Below are 17,101 nucleotides of genomic sequence, written 5' to 3' on the forward strand. Positions count from 1 at the left end.
TCCAAGGACATGAGGAAGGCATTTTATGTTAAACACCAGTGACTTGAGTTTGCCCCTATATCACCCATTGTCTTCAGAATGATCTACATGGGACTTCATCTTTGTAGCAGTGTAAAAGTAGACAAAGCAGATGAACTATCTGTACCCTCCCCTCCACTCTCCTCCCCTCCCCTCCAGAAAGAAAGAAAGAAAGAAAGAGAGAGAGGGAGGCTCACCAAGTTTTCTGTGGTAAAAGGACAGTGATTCTCCTCCACTGAGTAAATTCACTGGAATGGTAAATACTTGCTGAGGTAAATTCCTGGCAGCTCGGCATACTTGGAAGACATTCCTTGAAATAACACATTTCAAAACCAGGATAAAGTTGAGGCAGAGTTAGGAACAAACATGATGTTTAAACATTCATTGAACCGGAAGCTTCTGAACATGAATCTGGGTCCAGATGCCAGAGTGAAAACCCCACAAGTAGAAAAACCCTGGGATGCTCCAGAGAAATTTCTCAACAAACTAGCAACGGACAATTTAGGATAGAATGAACTCATATGATCCTTTTAGAGAGCTATGCTTCATGTTAGTGTCTAGTAATCTATTTTTCGCCATGAGGGTGTCTAGTTCATTTTTATATTATTCTCACCCTAGCACCTAGCATCAGCAATGGATAAGGTCTACAAATGTACAATGAAATGTCTACACAGCTGACCTCCCTACCACTACACCAGCCATGTTAGAGATCTACATGCAAAGCCTCACCTGGGAACAACAGTCTTTCTCTCTGCAGTGGGAGCAATAGGGACCAACAGTTGCCCAAGAGCATCAGTTTTAGGCACCCAGCTGAAGTCACTAAAACTGCATCTAAATGCCCTTACCATGCTCTGCAGGTGTAAACCAATAGCAAGTGATGCAATTTTGCTCCTTCAGCTTCTATGATCTTGAATCTTTAATTCAAGACTCCCAGAGAGGTCTGTTCCCAAAATCCTCTTTCTTCTTTTCAGAAAATCTGATCATTGCCACATCTTTTTATTTTTTTTTTTTATTGTAATGAATATGACACAGTCCATTAAACCACTTTCTAGAGCTGTTCTTCCTTTGTGACTCTATTTTTCTTCAATATTCCATTTACTTTTTTATATATTACCAGAGTAGCACCCCAGATTTTTGTAGTTTGGCTTTGATGAAGTATTAGTAAAGCATTTAAGCTTGTGTGTAATTTTTCTGGCTACCCATTTGGGGAATCCATTCTACCACTACTGTCTCAGTAGTATAGCTGCTTCCAGATCATCTCCAGCTCTCCCACAGTCTTCTCTACTGGACTCATACCCATGAAGTGTGTCAGACACAAGGGACTTTCACTCTACTGTGCATTATACTTTGCTATGAAACTAATAACAAAGCAATGATACTCTATGGTAGTTAAAGCAATTGGGAATATTTATATAGTGAAATATAAGGAAGAGCAGAATATATTATTATTTCACAAAAAAATCTGTTGCTCAAGTATCTTAGAATGTTAAGATTTGATATCTTATTCTGTTATTTATTGATGTGGGTTTTTTTTCCCAGTACATTTTCTAAAGGATTAGTTTCCTTTCCAGCCATTTTCAAACATATTTTGTTGAGTCATCTCCCATAAAAGATTTTAGAAAATAGGATCTGATCAGTGTGTGTGAAGCAAAGAAGGCTTTTGAACATGTCAATTAGTGTTTTGTGTATTGGCCAGATTACATCCTTGAAGCATACTACAAATAGTCTTCTTTTTACTGCTGAATCACAGCAAACTGGATGGTATCAGGAAAATGATTTGGCTGCAAGGCCTTCTTTCTGAATTCAGTTCCACTGAGACAGGAAAGGAGCACTAAAATCTCAAGGCAACTGATCTTTCATTGATGACAAAGTAAAGCCCCAAACATCTATCACTATGAACTATTCCTAGATACCATGGTGATGCCTGCTAGATTTAAAAAACACGAAAATCATTTGAAATACAGCATTTATAGCTTTCCTCTTAATTCTGTATAAGGAAAAAAAACATTACTTTGAGCTGTAAAGCTCAAAATTTCAGTTATTGACATTTCTCTACTTTGCACTCCAAAGTAAATATGGCAAAACAATACGAAGCAGGAAATGGTTTCATTAGTCATAAAAGATGTTGGATTGGACGTTCAAATGCCTTAGTGAACATGTATGTTCAGGCACTGAACAGGCACTGAAAAGGCATCGAAAGCAGTTCCCTGACACTCTCTGAACCTGGTCAGAGGTAGCTGAAAGATGTTTGTTAGTTCACACTGAAGTCAGAAAAACTCCAGCTTCCCATCTAAGATGGAAGACAAAAGCACAAATTACAGCCAAATGTGCTATTCATGTTTGTGCTGAGACAGAGCTACGCCACACAGGGAAATAGTGCTGAACACTGCTATTTGCACTTCACCTGAGAAGGAGAAAACCATTGGTCATTACTGCCCTGGACTATGTTTGAACCAGGGATGGGAGATGAAAGGCTCTACATTACAATCCCCAGAAGGAATGTGCTTTCCATTTATGAAACATCTGAGCACAGGGGCAGAAATAATTTCTATCCATTTAAATTCCAAGAAACAGTAAATGCATTTTACTTTGAAAAACAAAGCAACAGCTCAGGAAAGATCTATGGCTCTGTCTAGCACAACAATTCTTTTTCCAGACCTGGTCCACTCCTGTCAGAATTTTGTTTCAGACTTTCAGGTACTTTCTTCCAAATATCATGAATAATAGTTTAGGCACTTCTGTTACTCATTTTTACTGAACTCCAACTGAAGGCTTTTTTATAGAAAAGGGAATGAGGGAAACATCTTCCTTTGTCCTATGCCATAAGTATATTTCAGATGAATAATATAATAATAATAAGCAGTGTTTATGGAAGACAAAGGTCCATGCTCCCAACCTCACCTCCTGAACAAGATGCCACGTGAGGCCGTGATTGGTGGAGTACTCCAGTTTCACCTGGTTGTCCATATGAGGAGTAAACTTCTGGCCACAGCCCATTACCAGGTTGAACTGTATCATATATGAAGCTCCAATCTGCATAGACTGGGTCTCCACGTAGCGCATGCTAGAAGTTAACTTCGAATCTCCTGTAAAACTGAGAGATGTAAGGAAAGAATAAGGATTCATCTTCAAAGTAAGTCAGGAGGGAATATTATGAATGGTTATGTATTAAATAGTGTTACCACTTTCTTTGTTCTGTCGATTAGCACGTGGGATATGACAATGCACAGAAGGATCTTTCTGTTGGTACTTCTGTAAATTACCAGGAAGGCCTTGATGTATCCCAGAGTATGAAACACTGAATTATTCTGTTAGTTCTTACTCTACGCTCTTTGTATGAAGGATCAAGTTAAAATCAACCAAAGGATAACATACAGAGAAAACCCTACAACAAAACCAAAGCTCATTCCCCAGGAGCATTCGTTACCTAAAGTCATGTCGCAGTAACAACTGTAATTCCATTCAAACACTGGACAGTAGAGATACACTGAATTAGGGTAAAATATTCTTATTAACTAGACTTTTCATTTAGTTGATTTTTCAACCAATTCCATTTGCAATGCCTTTACTGACTTTTGACTGCTTCTGATTTAATTTTATTTTCAGCTTCTTGTCTGTGGGATATAAGAGCTGTAACACATTATCCAGTGGACTGGGGATAATTATTAATACTGCTTGAAATACACCAGGCCTCATCTATGATACAAGGTATCCAGTTATCACATTCAAGGTAACACAATATATAGTTTAAAATTATAAGGTAATTTCAAATTAAATGCAGGGTTGCTTTTTTAATTTGTTTTAAATGTATCATTGAAAAGGGAAAAAAAAAATCAAATGCAAGAGATGTAGAAAGAGATGTAAAGAGAAAGTAATAATGGCATAAACTTTGAATCCTGCAGACTATCCTACAAGAAATATTGTTCAGAAGGAATGAGAACAGCCTCCCTTCCTCACTTAGAGATGTTCAAGTAGTATCTTCAGAAGTATTGTAGTCTCTTCAGCTTCAGCATTTTCCAAGCCCTTTCTTAAATGTAAACAGTTTGGGATAGAGATCACATCTTTTAAAGACAACCCCTGCAAAACATTATGCAACAATAAAGGGATACATATTGTGTGGAGAAGATGAAGACAATTACCTAATTAAGGAACACCCTTATGGTTGAGTGAACTACAGTTTAACACCTGAAAAGAGAAACTCCTGAGCTATCAATACTGCACAGTAGAACTTACTGGCTTTCACCTCTGTAAGTTTTAAGTTCTTAAAGGTGTCAGTGTAAAGACAGGATTAGAAGCCAGTTACACAGCACTTCTTTGAAGTAAATTCACCAACCAACTCTTTTTTCCTATAGACCCCTATCTAGAGAGAACAGTTTAAATTAAAATAAAAATATTGAAATAATTAAAGCTGACTTGCTATTAATTTCTGCAATGCAGTTTGGAACTTCATGGCTGATGTGGGAAATCAAAGTTCTACAAAAGCCAGTACAACAACCACACTCTTTGGGTATCAGTCAGCTGCATGCAGTGTAGTTAGCTGAAAGTTACGTATCACAGTGATTTGGACAATGATTTAACATTGCAGTTCTGCAAACAACGCAACTATGTTTAGGTAATGCATAAATTACCTAAAGCTCAACAAACAGAATGAAAAAGTTGAAACAAAACAGTTTGATAAGAAGATTGTTTAGAAGCTGTCTTCCCCAAAGTGATTTAAGTGAAGGAGTAGTACTCAGCCTAGGTAAAAAGAATTAAAGCTTTTAGATTGTCTTTGCCACCACAAAAAACACCCTCAATTCAATAACACTGACATAAAATTAGGCAAAAAAATCAATAAAAAATGTATCTTTCCTTTTCTAGTGGCAATTCCAATTACGATTAGTACTTTCTTAGTTCAGCAATCATTTTAATGCAATAATTTAGCCACTGGATATTGTACACAGTACATTCAGTGAGCATTACTTTAAAGTCAAAACAGTTCTTGAAAATAAATATTAAATAAATGTGAAAAAGAATGCTAATGAGGAGATGAAGACAATCTCTGATACTCCACACAGAGCTCTTTTCAGGGGAGGAAATCACATTATGTGTTCACAAAGGCCCTTATCATCCACAAATTGCCTCCAGCTGAACAAAGATAGCATTAAAGGTGGGTCCTCCACCTTACTTGCCATTTCTTTGCTCTCCAGCTCTTCTGTGTATGTGGTTGGAGTAGGTTTTTCTGCTGGAATACCAAATGTAGGAGTCATACAGCTGGAATACATTTCTGGATTTTGTACAAGACAGAATAACGTCCCTGGCATTGCAGTAATTAGCCGAAAAAGAAAACAAACAAACAAAAAAACTCCAAAACAAACAAACAAAAAAACCCCACCTTCAGGAATTGAGAATGCAGAGGCTACATTTTTGTATAAATATGTAGTTGTGAGTTGTTTTCTAGCTTGTATATAATTAGACCTGTGGAGGAGCAGGAACACAATACCCATAGGTACCCTCAGAACAATCGCTCTCCCTCCAAGCACTGCCAACTAATTGGTACTTCTGGGAATGATATCACAGCGAGTGTCAGCCAGTCTGCACTTCTCCAAACTGCTCTGGGATTCCCAGATTTCCCACATCTTCACGGCCGGTACTTTCAGGAATACTGAAAAGCCACATGGATGCAGTTGATTTTGTAAAGCTGCACTAACAGAAGACATTGACGTGCCAGCCAAACGCTCATGCTGGCCCCAGCTCTGCTCACATCAAAGGCAGAAGTTTTTGTCTTTTTATGTCACATCATACCTATCTCATTAGATAATTCCTAAATGTATTAATGCATTTTAATTGAGTTAATTACCTGAAAGAAAAATCCTGCATGTTTCAGAATAGTAATTAAACTAAAAGACAAGCTATCAAGCTGCAGAGACTGTTGTATTGCTCCACAATGGTAGTTTACTTTGACAGTCTTTTCTCCTGACAGCTCAGGGGTAATAGGACACTCTCATCTGTTACATGAAGTTCAATCATAATGCCATAGTCTCACTGAAGACTGTTTGTTTTATTTATATGATGCACTTTCATTTGGGTTAAAACACGGCCTGTGTATGAATATTTTGGAGAGGTGATGAATTATTGTACGCCATTAATTACTTCATTTTAAGTGTGTTCTTCAGGCTTTCAGAACACACATTACACTTGCAGTTAGAACCAAAGTCAAACCAAATGTTGACAGTAAGAATCAAATCAAGTGACTGTTTCAGTTATAATCAATCATTATGAAACAATTAAAAATCACCCTTGCTCAGAACACATACTTATCAACAAATCCCTCTTTCTGAAGGAAACCAGATACTGGAAAGAACAATCTCCCTCTTCAAAACTTTTCCCCAATTTTAAGCATAAATATTTCAGATTTACAGATTCTGAGGCAGAAATGAAGACCTAGCAGAAAATTAAAGGCAATCCAGCAAAAATAGGCCTTGGGATGACACCCCGTAAAATGATTTATAGTGTATTTACCATAGTCCTACTAATGAAAAAGCAGTTGTCAGAGTTCTCAAGAGGATGGTGTCAGTGCTACTGCAAACTCTTCTCATATAGTCAAGAGTTAGAAAATGAGAACCAAAGGGACTCACAGCTGGGAAAAGCCAACAATAATTAATTTAACTAGAATCCATTTGTAGTGATTTTGTATAAGTTCAAATATTTCCCTTGAGAGAAACAAGGTCAGTGAAGGATAGAGTTCATGTCTTCCAGTGATAATGAGAAATACATACGTAGAAAGGGAATATTACATATGCATCATTTCTTTATTTGATGCATGGAAAGTTAAATGTTACCACTTATAACTGAGCACTTCAAATCCTAGCCAATACATGGCATAGAGATTTTAGCTTAGTGTTTATTTTTCTAAGTCTGTTTGAGAGCCAGAGGAGGAAAACAGGAACTTCTGCTGTCTTAAATAACCTGCCATCCAATAATAAACCAGTCTTAGAAAAACAAGGGGAAAACTATGTCATTAAAATGCTTCCATTTCAACTTGTTGATGAAGAAGATGTAAACAGTTTGAGCCCTAACATGTTGTTTCATGTTAATAAGCAGAGTACCTTCCTCGTCCTTATTAAAGTGCTTAATGGTGCTTCTACTGTCTCATTATCACTGCCAGAATGGGTTCTGTGTTGTTACTACTGCTAAACCAACTCCTTCTAGTTTGACAGATGATCAGAAAGTCAAATCAGATTACTCAGAGGTACTTGTTAATAAAATTCCAATGGTGTTTCTCTCAGTGTCCATGGGGATGCTAAAATTATTTATATTATTTATATTTGTTAGAGGATTTCTGTAATTACTGTGATTGAGGTTTCTCCAAATAAATATACCTGTGCCAATTAAAACTATACTGGGTTTACATGTTGGTCAGACTAGCAAAAAACTCCCAGTCAAAACACAGAAGTTAAACTGACTTTACCTAGTATTAATTCCTAATGCTACACTATTGTACTCCAGATTTTTTTTTTTTAACAGGTTCATGTTTTAGTAAAAAATCTTATTTTTAAACAGGTCTTACATAATTTTCTTTTCTATTTTTTTCAGCTTTTTCTCTTTTCTCACTGTTAAAGGAACATACCAATTGCTTTGGGGCAAATGATGTTTTCTTGCTTTTTTATTTCTAAATAAACAGCACATTTTTGGATATCGTTGCAATATGCAGAATCATATAATCATTAAGGTTGGAAAAGACCTGTAGGTGGATGTCCAACCATCCACCTACACCAACGTTGCCCACTAAACCATGTTCCTTAGTACCACATCTCCATGCTTCTTTAACTCCTCCAGGGTGACTCCACCACCTCCCTGGGCAGCCTGGGCCAATGCCTCATCACTCTTTCCAAGAAGAAATTTTTCCTAATATCCAACCTGAACCTCCTCTAGCACAACTTGAAAACATTCCCCCTTGTCCTACTGCTGTTAATGGGGAGAAGAGGCTGACTCCCACCTCACCACAACCTCCTTTCAGGCAGCTGTAGTGGGCAATAAGGTTTCTTGAGCCTCTTCTTTTCCGTAATGAACAACCCCAGTTTCCTCAGCCATTTCCCATCAGACCTGTGCTCCAGCCCCCTCACCAGCTATGTTGCCCTTTTCTGAACACATTCCAGGGCGTAGATGTTTTTCTTGTGGTAATATGTGATAAAGCTGACCACAGTATAAGTGACAATGGATATAACAGGCAAAATGACTGCTAATGGCTAGCACCATTCTACCAACCTTATGCCGCCTTTCCTGCCATATAAGCAGATATGAACGCACATAAAAAATATTCAGCATCTGTACCCTACAATCTCGATACTTACATTAATCCAAATGGATTTAAGTGATGATTATAGAAATTTTACAGATTGTTTCTATTTGGAGATTCTTTAATATTTTATGGGGATAGAATGCTATATTTACAGTTCCCATCAAACCTAACTCTCTGTGCAATAATGTGTAAAAACTTACTTCTAATTGCAATTAGGTCAGTGACTGTTGTTTTGTCCATAATGTGATGGTAAAATACAATTACTCTGAATAGCTACCAAAATGATTCACAAGTAACAATCATTTAGTTCTTAGTAGGACAAACAGATAAAGAAAAAATTTAAACAGAATTAGCTCTCACCAAAGAGTCCAGTCATGGCCACAGTAAGGCTGAACGTTTCCCAGGTAGAATCCCAGAGACTGTGTGACCTCAACTAGGTTGGTGAAGTCCAGGCTAATGCTATTGAAAAGCACAGAGGTCATAACAATTTCATCGATTGCCCACACATCTTCACCCTGAGAAGAGTGATACGGTTGCCACCATCTGAACTGAATGCCAATCTGTCTTGCATCTTCTGGCAGCTCCACTGAAATTATTCTGAAAAATGAAACAAAATCATTGTTGAAAGTCTCGCTATTGGCAATAATTCCATGGGGCTGTATTTTTTTTTGTTATTTATTAATAACCCTAAATGTCATAGGTTAAATGAAGTCCATAAATACCTTACTTTCTACTGGTATAGTGACAGGGACAGGGGGATCATTAGTTCTCTTGGTAGGCAATGATGATAGTGAGCCATGTGAAAAAGCCACAGAAGAAAATTTATAAAAATGATGTAAATTTTGCTTCTACAGCAGAACTCTGTTCAATCTTTAAAGCTGATTTTCCTTGCTGGAAGAAACCCAGCTGCAGGTCAGGGGCTTAGACTGACAAAGGAATGATCATCTAACCAAGATTTATAAATTCTGCCTCTACCCTCTCAGACACAGTAGATTTTATCTTGGTCTGAGGAAATGCATCTTTACATCTGTGCTTGTTTCTGCACAGCACTGATGTCATGACTGTGTTTTCCTTGCCTTAGAAGAACCCATCTCTACAAATTGCCACTTTTAAGTGGAAAAGTTTCATCTTGTTGGCAGTGAGATCTTGTGTAGCTTTTATGGCACACGCATTTCATGTGTGGTTAAGACATTGGATGTGAGGGACAGGCTCTCCTGGTATGCAAGGCGACCCAATTTGTCATGGCACCTATGTCAACAAACCTATAATTGACAAACTGCAAAGAAAACTAAGAATAGTATCTGATTTCCAGGAGCAATTATCATACACAGCAGCAGGGAGCATACATTAATTGCTACAGCAATGACACTTTCTTGAAAGCTCCATAAATCACCAGGGCCAGACTGCCCCATGCAATGCACGTGAGCTGTAAAACACAAGAGCAAGAGGGACATTTGTCTCCATCACTGTACAATTACATGCTAGCAAAAGGAGTATTGGCAAACTCATCATGTAGCTGATATTTTTCCTTCTCTTTTAGAGGAAATGTGAGTAAAATGACTGATCAGGTAAGCTGGAAAAATCATTTTATTCTTTAAAACCAAGGGTTTTTTTTTCCAGATTTAGGGCATCCTAAGCTGCTTGTTGTAATGCAATGTTCTGTACCTATGAAAGTCTTGTCTCTTCAGCACTCTTAGTGCAAAATCACACTCTTAAAATGGCTTCCTAAAATGGCCTTCTAAAGAGTAAAAGTATGGTACTCCTGTGTAACGTCACATTGATTTTAAATAGAAATATGTTAAGCAATTAGTAAGAAAAATTAAATGGCTTGGTTAATCAAGTGGGAAGGGCTCAAGAAGTCCTGACTGGCACTTCTAGGAGCTGCTTCCTGCTGTCCATAGGCTGAAGTGCCAAGGGACAACCAGAGAAGATGCTGCCATGCCTCCATGGCAATGAACCAGCAGGGCACAAGCTTAGTGAGTGGCAGATGAGTTTATTTTGCCACTCAAATAAACAGATGCTTGAACTATTTCATGCCATTCTAAGAGAAAGACTAAATCCTAATTCTCTCCAGTATGTGAATAATCCACAAGGCTAACCTTTTTTTCTGTCAAGAATTCCATAATAAGCAGCAACTCTACAACTTCGTGGCCAATTTTTAAAGGCACCATTGACTGTAAGTTGCTACCAATACTGAAAGGAGCTGGTGGTTTTGCCTTTCATTGGCCAGTAGGGCAAATCTGAGGAAAATGGCACCCTGGCAAGAACACTGCATCCAACATGTGCCAGGAGGCAGCTGGCACTCACATGAGCTAACGCTCTCTTATAACCTTGAACACATTTCTGTATCTGTGGCTGTCACTGATGCTTGCAACTTTCTTTTCACTCTTAAGCTCTCATAAACTCTCCCATGTGGACACTAATTCTTACTGACAGTAATTTACAGAAAATCCTAAATGGACATACACCACTGATATACCCATTGGACTTTAAAATATTTAACGCATGTTAAAACAATTTTCTCATCCCAGGGGATTAAAGGAACAATTTAAAAACACTGGTACAAACCACCATATTTGGTACATATGTTAGTATGCAGAACCTGACTGCATCTCCAGTTATAACAGCTTCTCCTGTCTGACTTTGATTTGTTGGAGACAGATGGAGAGGGAGGGGGATCCTTGCTAATGACTATTCTGCTGCAGAGAAGAAAAGTGTTCTTACTAACATTACCAGCTACCATTAGATTTCCTAAAAACCAGCTGGGAGACCTTTGCTCTGATCTTATTCTTTCAAGCTATGCGCATACCTAATATTGAAAAGCCACCGCTGTTCTACTGAGAAGAAAAATGCAGCTGTCAAATGTTAGCAGATTAAATGCACCTTTTCAGCAGAACATTAAATGTGTAATTATTTTTTGTGTGACTGAAGATTAATTAAATTTCTGGATACAGATTGATTGCCAAACTTCGTAGCAGTTCATTTATGTTACCAAAAATGCTGATATTTTTAGACAACATAATACAAAATGGTGAAGTGTTCTTCATGTTCTTCATCATAATTATTGCCAGCGTTACCTTTGCATTTGTATGTCTGCCATTTTTCTGTATATCCCATAGCAAAACCTTTCTAATCTGCATATGTCGTGCTTAGCTCTCTGCCTTGTGAGAACAACATAAATTCTTTCACACTTAACAGCAAAGAGGAAAAGAAGTGCCTTGCACTAGTAGAATTTACTACACTGATATCTTAAACACCATTAAAATCAGTCACTAGAATGTGTATTTTCCTTTTTGTTATAAAAAATTAATAGCGCTATATATTAAAAACCTTTAGGGAAATAAAGGTCTTACAGTTATAATCTTCAAGCTACAGATTAGAAACAGGGCCATATAAAATATATATGTGACGACAATAAAAGATGGGGAAAAGATATCTTGAAGGTTTATGAGTGTTTCATATGATCTTTCCTTCAGAAACACTTAAAACTTCAGGAAATAAAGCCTACACATACTACAGTTTTACCAAACACAGTCATTCTTCTCAGATTTTTGAGTACTTCTTATTGATCTTGAGAAATGTATGTAACATTAGAAGGTTGATTTTTCTGTTTGGTTTTTCCATTACAATATTCTTAAAAAATATTTTGTAATAGATTTATTAACAAAACGAAGATAGCTCACGCATGGTACAAAGCTATCTTGGGGCAGAAGCAGAGTGGTGGGGAGAGCCCTGTGATGCCATTCTTGGTTCTGCCTTTTGTTTGCCCACTCACAGAGCATCTTCTTTCATTGATATGTATTGGCTTTACTGCTGAGGGTGGCTGCTTCCAGATTAGGGCAGGTTTGAGCAGAGCCAGTCTGGGCAGTTCTGGTCATGTAATACAGTTATGCTTATAGAAACTCCTAATTTTGCATGTGCTTTGTGAAACCTTTTGCAATGTCTCACAAATGTAACAGTAGAGAAAATATTCTTCTCTCTATTTTCCATTCATTTCCCTCTAATCTGGTGCCATGTACAGGTGCTGCTAGATGAGCTGAACCCTTTGTTTGGCTTCTTTATGATTTGCACAATACCCAGAAACAGCCACCATCAGCTCCTCCCAGAGCCCTGTGCCCAACCCCCAGCACAGGCTCTGTCATACAATTTCTTTCCTAAACAGAGCAGGAGCAACTTCCCTGCTGACCCAGAGAGACCCTCATGACTGGATTTCATCTCAGCTGTCCTATGATGCCTGTAAACTCCTAATCCCAGAGGATGACATAGTGAAGGTATCTATGGCTTCAAAGCTACAAATAATTTATGTTAATTTTACTTTACAAGTGGATGCTTCCATGGGATGAGACACATCCCTATTTCCCACAAGTAAATTTCTTCCCCCTCATCCCTCACTGCTTGTTCTGCCACGTCACCTGAGACTTGACTGCTGCCAAATCCATGCATTCAATTTTTGTAGAATCAGACAAAAATCAGTAGTGCTCAGAACAGTGGCACATATTTAGGCAAAATAGTAACTTCCAGTATGCAATAAAAGATTGTCACTCCACTCCTGCACCATGTGCCCACGTTGGGGCAGATGTCTTCACTCAGCACTGCAGCAACTACCTTGACCAGCATTAACTGCATGCAGATAACACCCTTCATCACATTCATACGTATACCTTGGCTCATGGTAGTTCAGATATGAGTAGTGTTCCAGGAGTTTCCATGTAATGCCATTGTCATAGGAGTAGTGCAGCAGCACTCCTTCCCCAGGCTGGTCAGGAGCTTTGCAGGTGCTCAGCACAGACTTGCTTCCCAGGCGTAATGTGAACTGCAGGAACCTGCAGCAGAATTACACATGTATTTGAGGATAACATTTACATGGTGCTTTTCTTTTTTGGTTGTTGTTCCTAACTAGCTCATTTATGATCGTTCTCAATTTAGACAAATTTTGATAAATATCATTTATGCGCCTTTGTGAGTGGATTTTGTTTTTACTATCAAGTAATGCAGTGTGGCACATACATTCTAAAAATGCCAATCAGTAAAGCGTTTAATTATTTATTAGGCACTGAAGAAGAAGGAGAGATAGTGAATGGATCTAATCAGCTGCCACAAGCTGTCAAATAAACACATCCTTATAAATAATTAATTAGCACTTGGCTTTGACACTCAAGTTTGATATTAACATTTAATATTTTCCAGCCTCACTGTACAATAACTTCCCTCCAGTCTATTTTGGGCTCTGTTTTTACAAAGCAGGGAATGAAGATAGGCTGTACAGCTATGAACTCAGAATTAAACTATGGCACTGTGAGTGTTTTAAAAAACTTTTCCTCCTGCTAAATGATCACCTTAATAATACACAAGGCTATTTCTGAAAGGGGGGGAGTTCCTGTCACAGCACAATTCCCCTATTTCCATACCTCACACTGCTGCCCTTTTGCTCTCACCTGGACTGGGAACTGTCAAGGAAGGCAGTGATGAGCTGCCGTCTTCCATCCTTGTTGAACACCAGGGCCTTGCCACTGGCCAGAACCCCACAGCCAAAGCTGACCTCGGCTCCACGGATGGAGTAGAAGTTGTGGTAGGAAGAGAGGCGGGAGCTGGCAAAGCTCTCTGAGATGAACATTGGGAAGGTCTGCGACGCTGTCTCACATGCAGGCCCTGAAAAGCCAGGGTCACATCTGGGGGTGAAGGAGATCCAATGGTGTAGTTAATGCCTTCTTCTTGGACACATCTTCTCTTAGAGTTGGTTAGCGGCCCGGTACGTGCTTGAAATCTCTCAAGAACAGATGATACCATACCTACAAAGTCCCTCTCAAATCTGAGGACCAAGAGCCTCTCTAGACCTTATTTAGTGAGCCAACACCTTTCTTCTAACTAGCACTGATATTTCTATTTAAAAAAACAAAGTTTTGAACACCAACCACTCAAAATCTACATATAATTTGCAATATACAAATGTTTCCATTCATTTTTAGACCAAAAATACTCCAGGCATAATTTACAATTGTTCACATGTCAAATGATTTTATCTGTAGCATGTCAGATGTGATTACCAGCTGCTGTGCAACATAACAGAAGGCCCTGTGGGTCACACTCTCTGCAACACCTAAAAATAGTGACATCATAATTTGGAAAACATTTCTTGATTTTACTTTTCAGCTGAAACAGTTTTAAAAAAGCCATACTTCTGGGAAAAAACAACGGAGTGCTGACTTTCTGTCCTTGAGGTCTGTTTGGCTATACGATATTACATAGATTCTTCTCTGAAATTTAATATAGAAATGATACAGCCCCAAATCACCTCTACGAAACTGACATTTCAATGGGCTCTGTAGCACAGTTTAAGGTGAAGTGGAACTTAGATTCTTTCCCAAAAGAAAATTATAAAAAATAATTATTAAATATGCTGCTGTTTAGAAAGATTGATCTGTAGCACTCAAGTGACTTTAATATGTTCTGTGAGGTATCTTATCTTATACTCAGTCATCTCAAAAAGTAAGAGCTTAGATGGAAATCAACTTTCAGATCTTCAAGTGAACTATGTGACAAAAATTGAACACAAGTATTGAATTATAACTCTTACTTGCAGCCATTTCTAGTGCACTGTCCTCGGCCTGAGCAGAATTTGAGGCAAGATGGACCAATATAAACTGCAGAGAAAAGAAATAAGTCAAATGAAGGGTTATGTTATGTGATAAATTGAATGTAATGAATACAACAAAGTACTGTCATATAGGTATTGCATTTATCTGAATCTCAATAACTGAAAGAGGTCTACAAAAGAACAAAGTGCATTTAATTGTACCTTTCTGTAGAACCAAGTAATGGGTAAAGTCTGCCTGTGGCTTGAGGCCCTAGTGATCTAAATCAAGTACCTGATTTTTCTAGGATTGTTGAAACATATGATGAGCTGCTATGTATTGACCATTTTCTTGCCTTCCTTTATCTTTATTTTAGACATATAGTCCAGTGTATGTATTAGTTTATTCCACTAGTATGCTCATCAATTTTTTTAAATGTGCTACTGCTTCTTTCAGTGAAACTAACTCATTTAACTCATCGCATTTATTGGAATTAGAATCTGCCCTGATGTGTCTTAAGTAACAAGGAAATATCATGCACAAATGCAATACAATTCCAAATAATATGCACTCAGAAATATTTCAGATTTGTTTTTTATTTCATCTTCCCCCAATGACTGCTAATCAACAGTATCGATATCTTCTGAATCACATGAGGGATGGAAAGATTTGCAAATCTCAGTATAATCTGCATCTCATTACAAAGAAATGCATTAATCTGAGTATAGCCCAAAACAAGAACTTAGCATCAATGTTCTTTCAACAGAATGTGATAAACAAGCCTTAGACTAGAGTTACCCTTCCTGCTGAATAATGAGCACTGGAGTTACCTACTTGCACTGTGACTTTTGGAACATCACCCAAATAACGACCAATTTGAAATAATCTTTAACAAATAATATTTATTCCACTGCCCAGAGATTTTGTGGATGCTCCATCCCTGGACGTTCAAGGCCAGGTTGGATGGGGCTCTGGGCAGCCTGGTCTAGTATTAAATATGGAGGTTGGTGGCCCTGCCTGTGGGTTGCAGCTTAATGATCCTTGAGGTCCCTTCCAATCCAAGCCATTCTATGATTCTATGATAGTAATGTGTCAGTACACCTTGGCAGACACTCTGTAAATCCCCTTTAGTCATTCCTTGTAACTAACGCCCTATCGGACTTCATTCAATTTCTAGATTTTCTCACTTTTCAGTGTGCAAAAATTCTGCTCTGTTTGATTTATTTGTCTCCTTTGAGGGGGTGGTAAAAGTAGAAGAGTTAAAGATGTAATTATGTCTTTTACTATAAAAAAAGCTTTACGAAAACTGGCAGTTTTCCAGAGTTTCTAAAAGATGGCCAGCTTCCAGATTGCATTTAAAACTTAATTCACAGAAGAAACAGTTGTGAAGCTAAAAGTCAGAGTGCAGAATCCTTGACATTTTTAGTCTCTCTTCAAGAATTTCAGTGGCTTGCCAATATTTATAAAGTCTTTTTCTACAATGCATTCTAAAGCTTCAGTCACACCAGTATCTACCAAAAGAGGAATGCAAAACCTCAGGAAGGCGTTCATCATTAACACTTCATTCCCTTAAAGTAGTTCTACATCTCAATCAAAATCTGGAGCAAGAACACTGTAGGCAGATGGTTAGTAAAAAGGCCTCTGTGATGCTGCACAGTTGAGCATGCAGCACTCTTTGCCAGAGCTCTTACTATTTGGTTTTATAAGCAGAGGTAGTGCAGATATATGAATTGTACACTAATATTCAAAATCTTGTTTGGTTCTGTTGCAAATAATTGAAATTCTTGGATTTTATCTTGCTCTTGTTTCAGTAAACTTTTGTAAATTTCTCCACCAGTTATATTCTACATTTTGTTAGGTAGCAACTCAACTCTGCAGATGGTCAGACACTTTCTTACATATACATATAAATACTTTCCCCTTCTTTTTTATTTTCGTCTTGATGCAAATCATCTTGTCTAAAGCATGAATACTTCAACCAAAATGGCAAGACAGTGCCACACGCCATCAATGTGATGAAGAGAGTCATTACTTTTGGTGAAAAATTTTCATTTGTGGCACTGCACTCTTCAGGCAGCTTCAAGCATTTTCTTATCAAAACTAGGCATTAATCTATTTTAAGAATTTTGCAAAATGTAATGATATTTACTATTGCCAGGCTCTGTATCAAATTAGGAATCACTACAAAATTTCACAAGCCTACTGTAAATCACTGGAAATCTTTATTACA

General features: G+C 37.9%; 1 protein-coding gene across 2 annotated transcripts in view; it reads right to left on the reverse strand.

The window, feature by feature from the left end:
• Positions 1 to 17,101, reverse strand: part of RELN (reelin) — a 268,188-nt gene that overhangs the window by 74,688 nt on the left and 176,399 nt on the right. For both annotated transcript variants that reach the window (XM_048942412.1, XM_048942422.1), the window contains exons 17-22: positions 14,874 to 14,940; positions 13,735 to 13,968; positions 12,961 to 13,122; positions 8,660 to 8,896; positions 2,920 to 3,112; positions 216 to 328 (exon numbers count right to left, since the gene is read on the reverse strand). In XM_048942412.1, coding sequence (XP_048798369.1) covers positions 216 to 328; positions 2,920 to 3,112; positions 8,660 to 8,896; positions 12,961 to 13,122; positions 13,735 to 13,968; positions 14,874 to 14,940 — 1,006 coding nt within the window. The remainder of the gene's footprint in view (positions 1 to 215; positions 329 to 2,919; positions 3,113 to 8,659; positions 8,897 to 12,960; positions 13,123 to 13,734; positions 13,969 to 14,873; positions 14,941 to 17,101) is intronic.

The sequence above is a fragment of the Lagopus muta genome, chromosome 1 (genome assembly GCF_023343835.1).
Source record: "Lagopus muta isolate bLagMut1 chromosome 1, bLagMut1 primary, whole genome shotgun sequence".
Lineage (NCBI taxonomy): Eukaryota > Metazoa > Chordata > Aves > Galliformes > Phasianidae > Lagopus > Lagopus muta.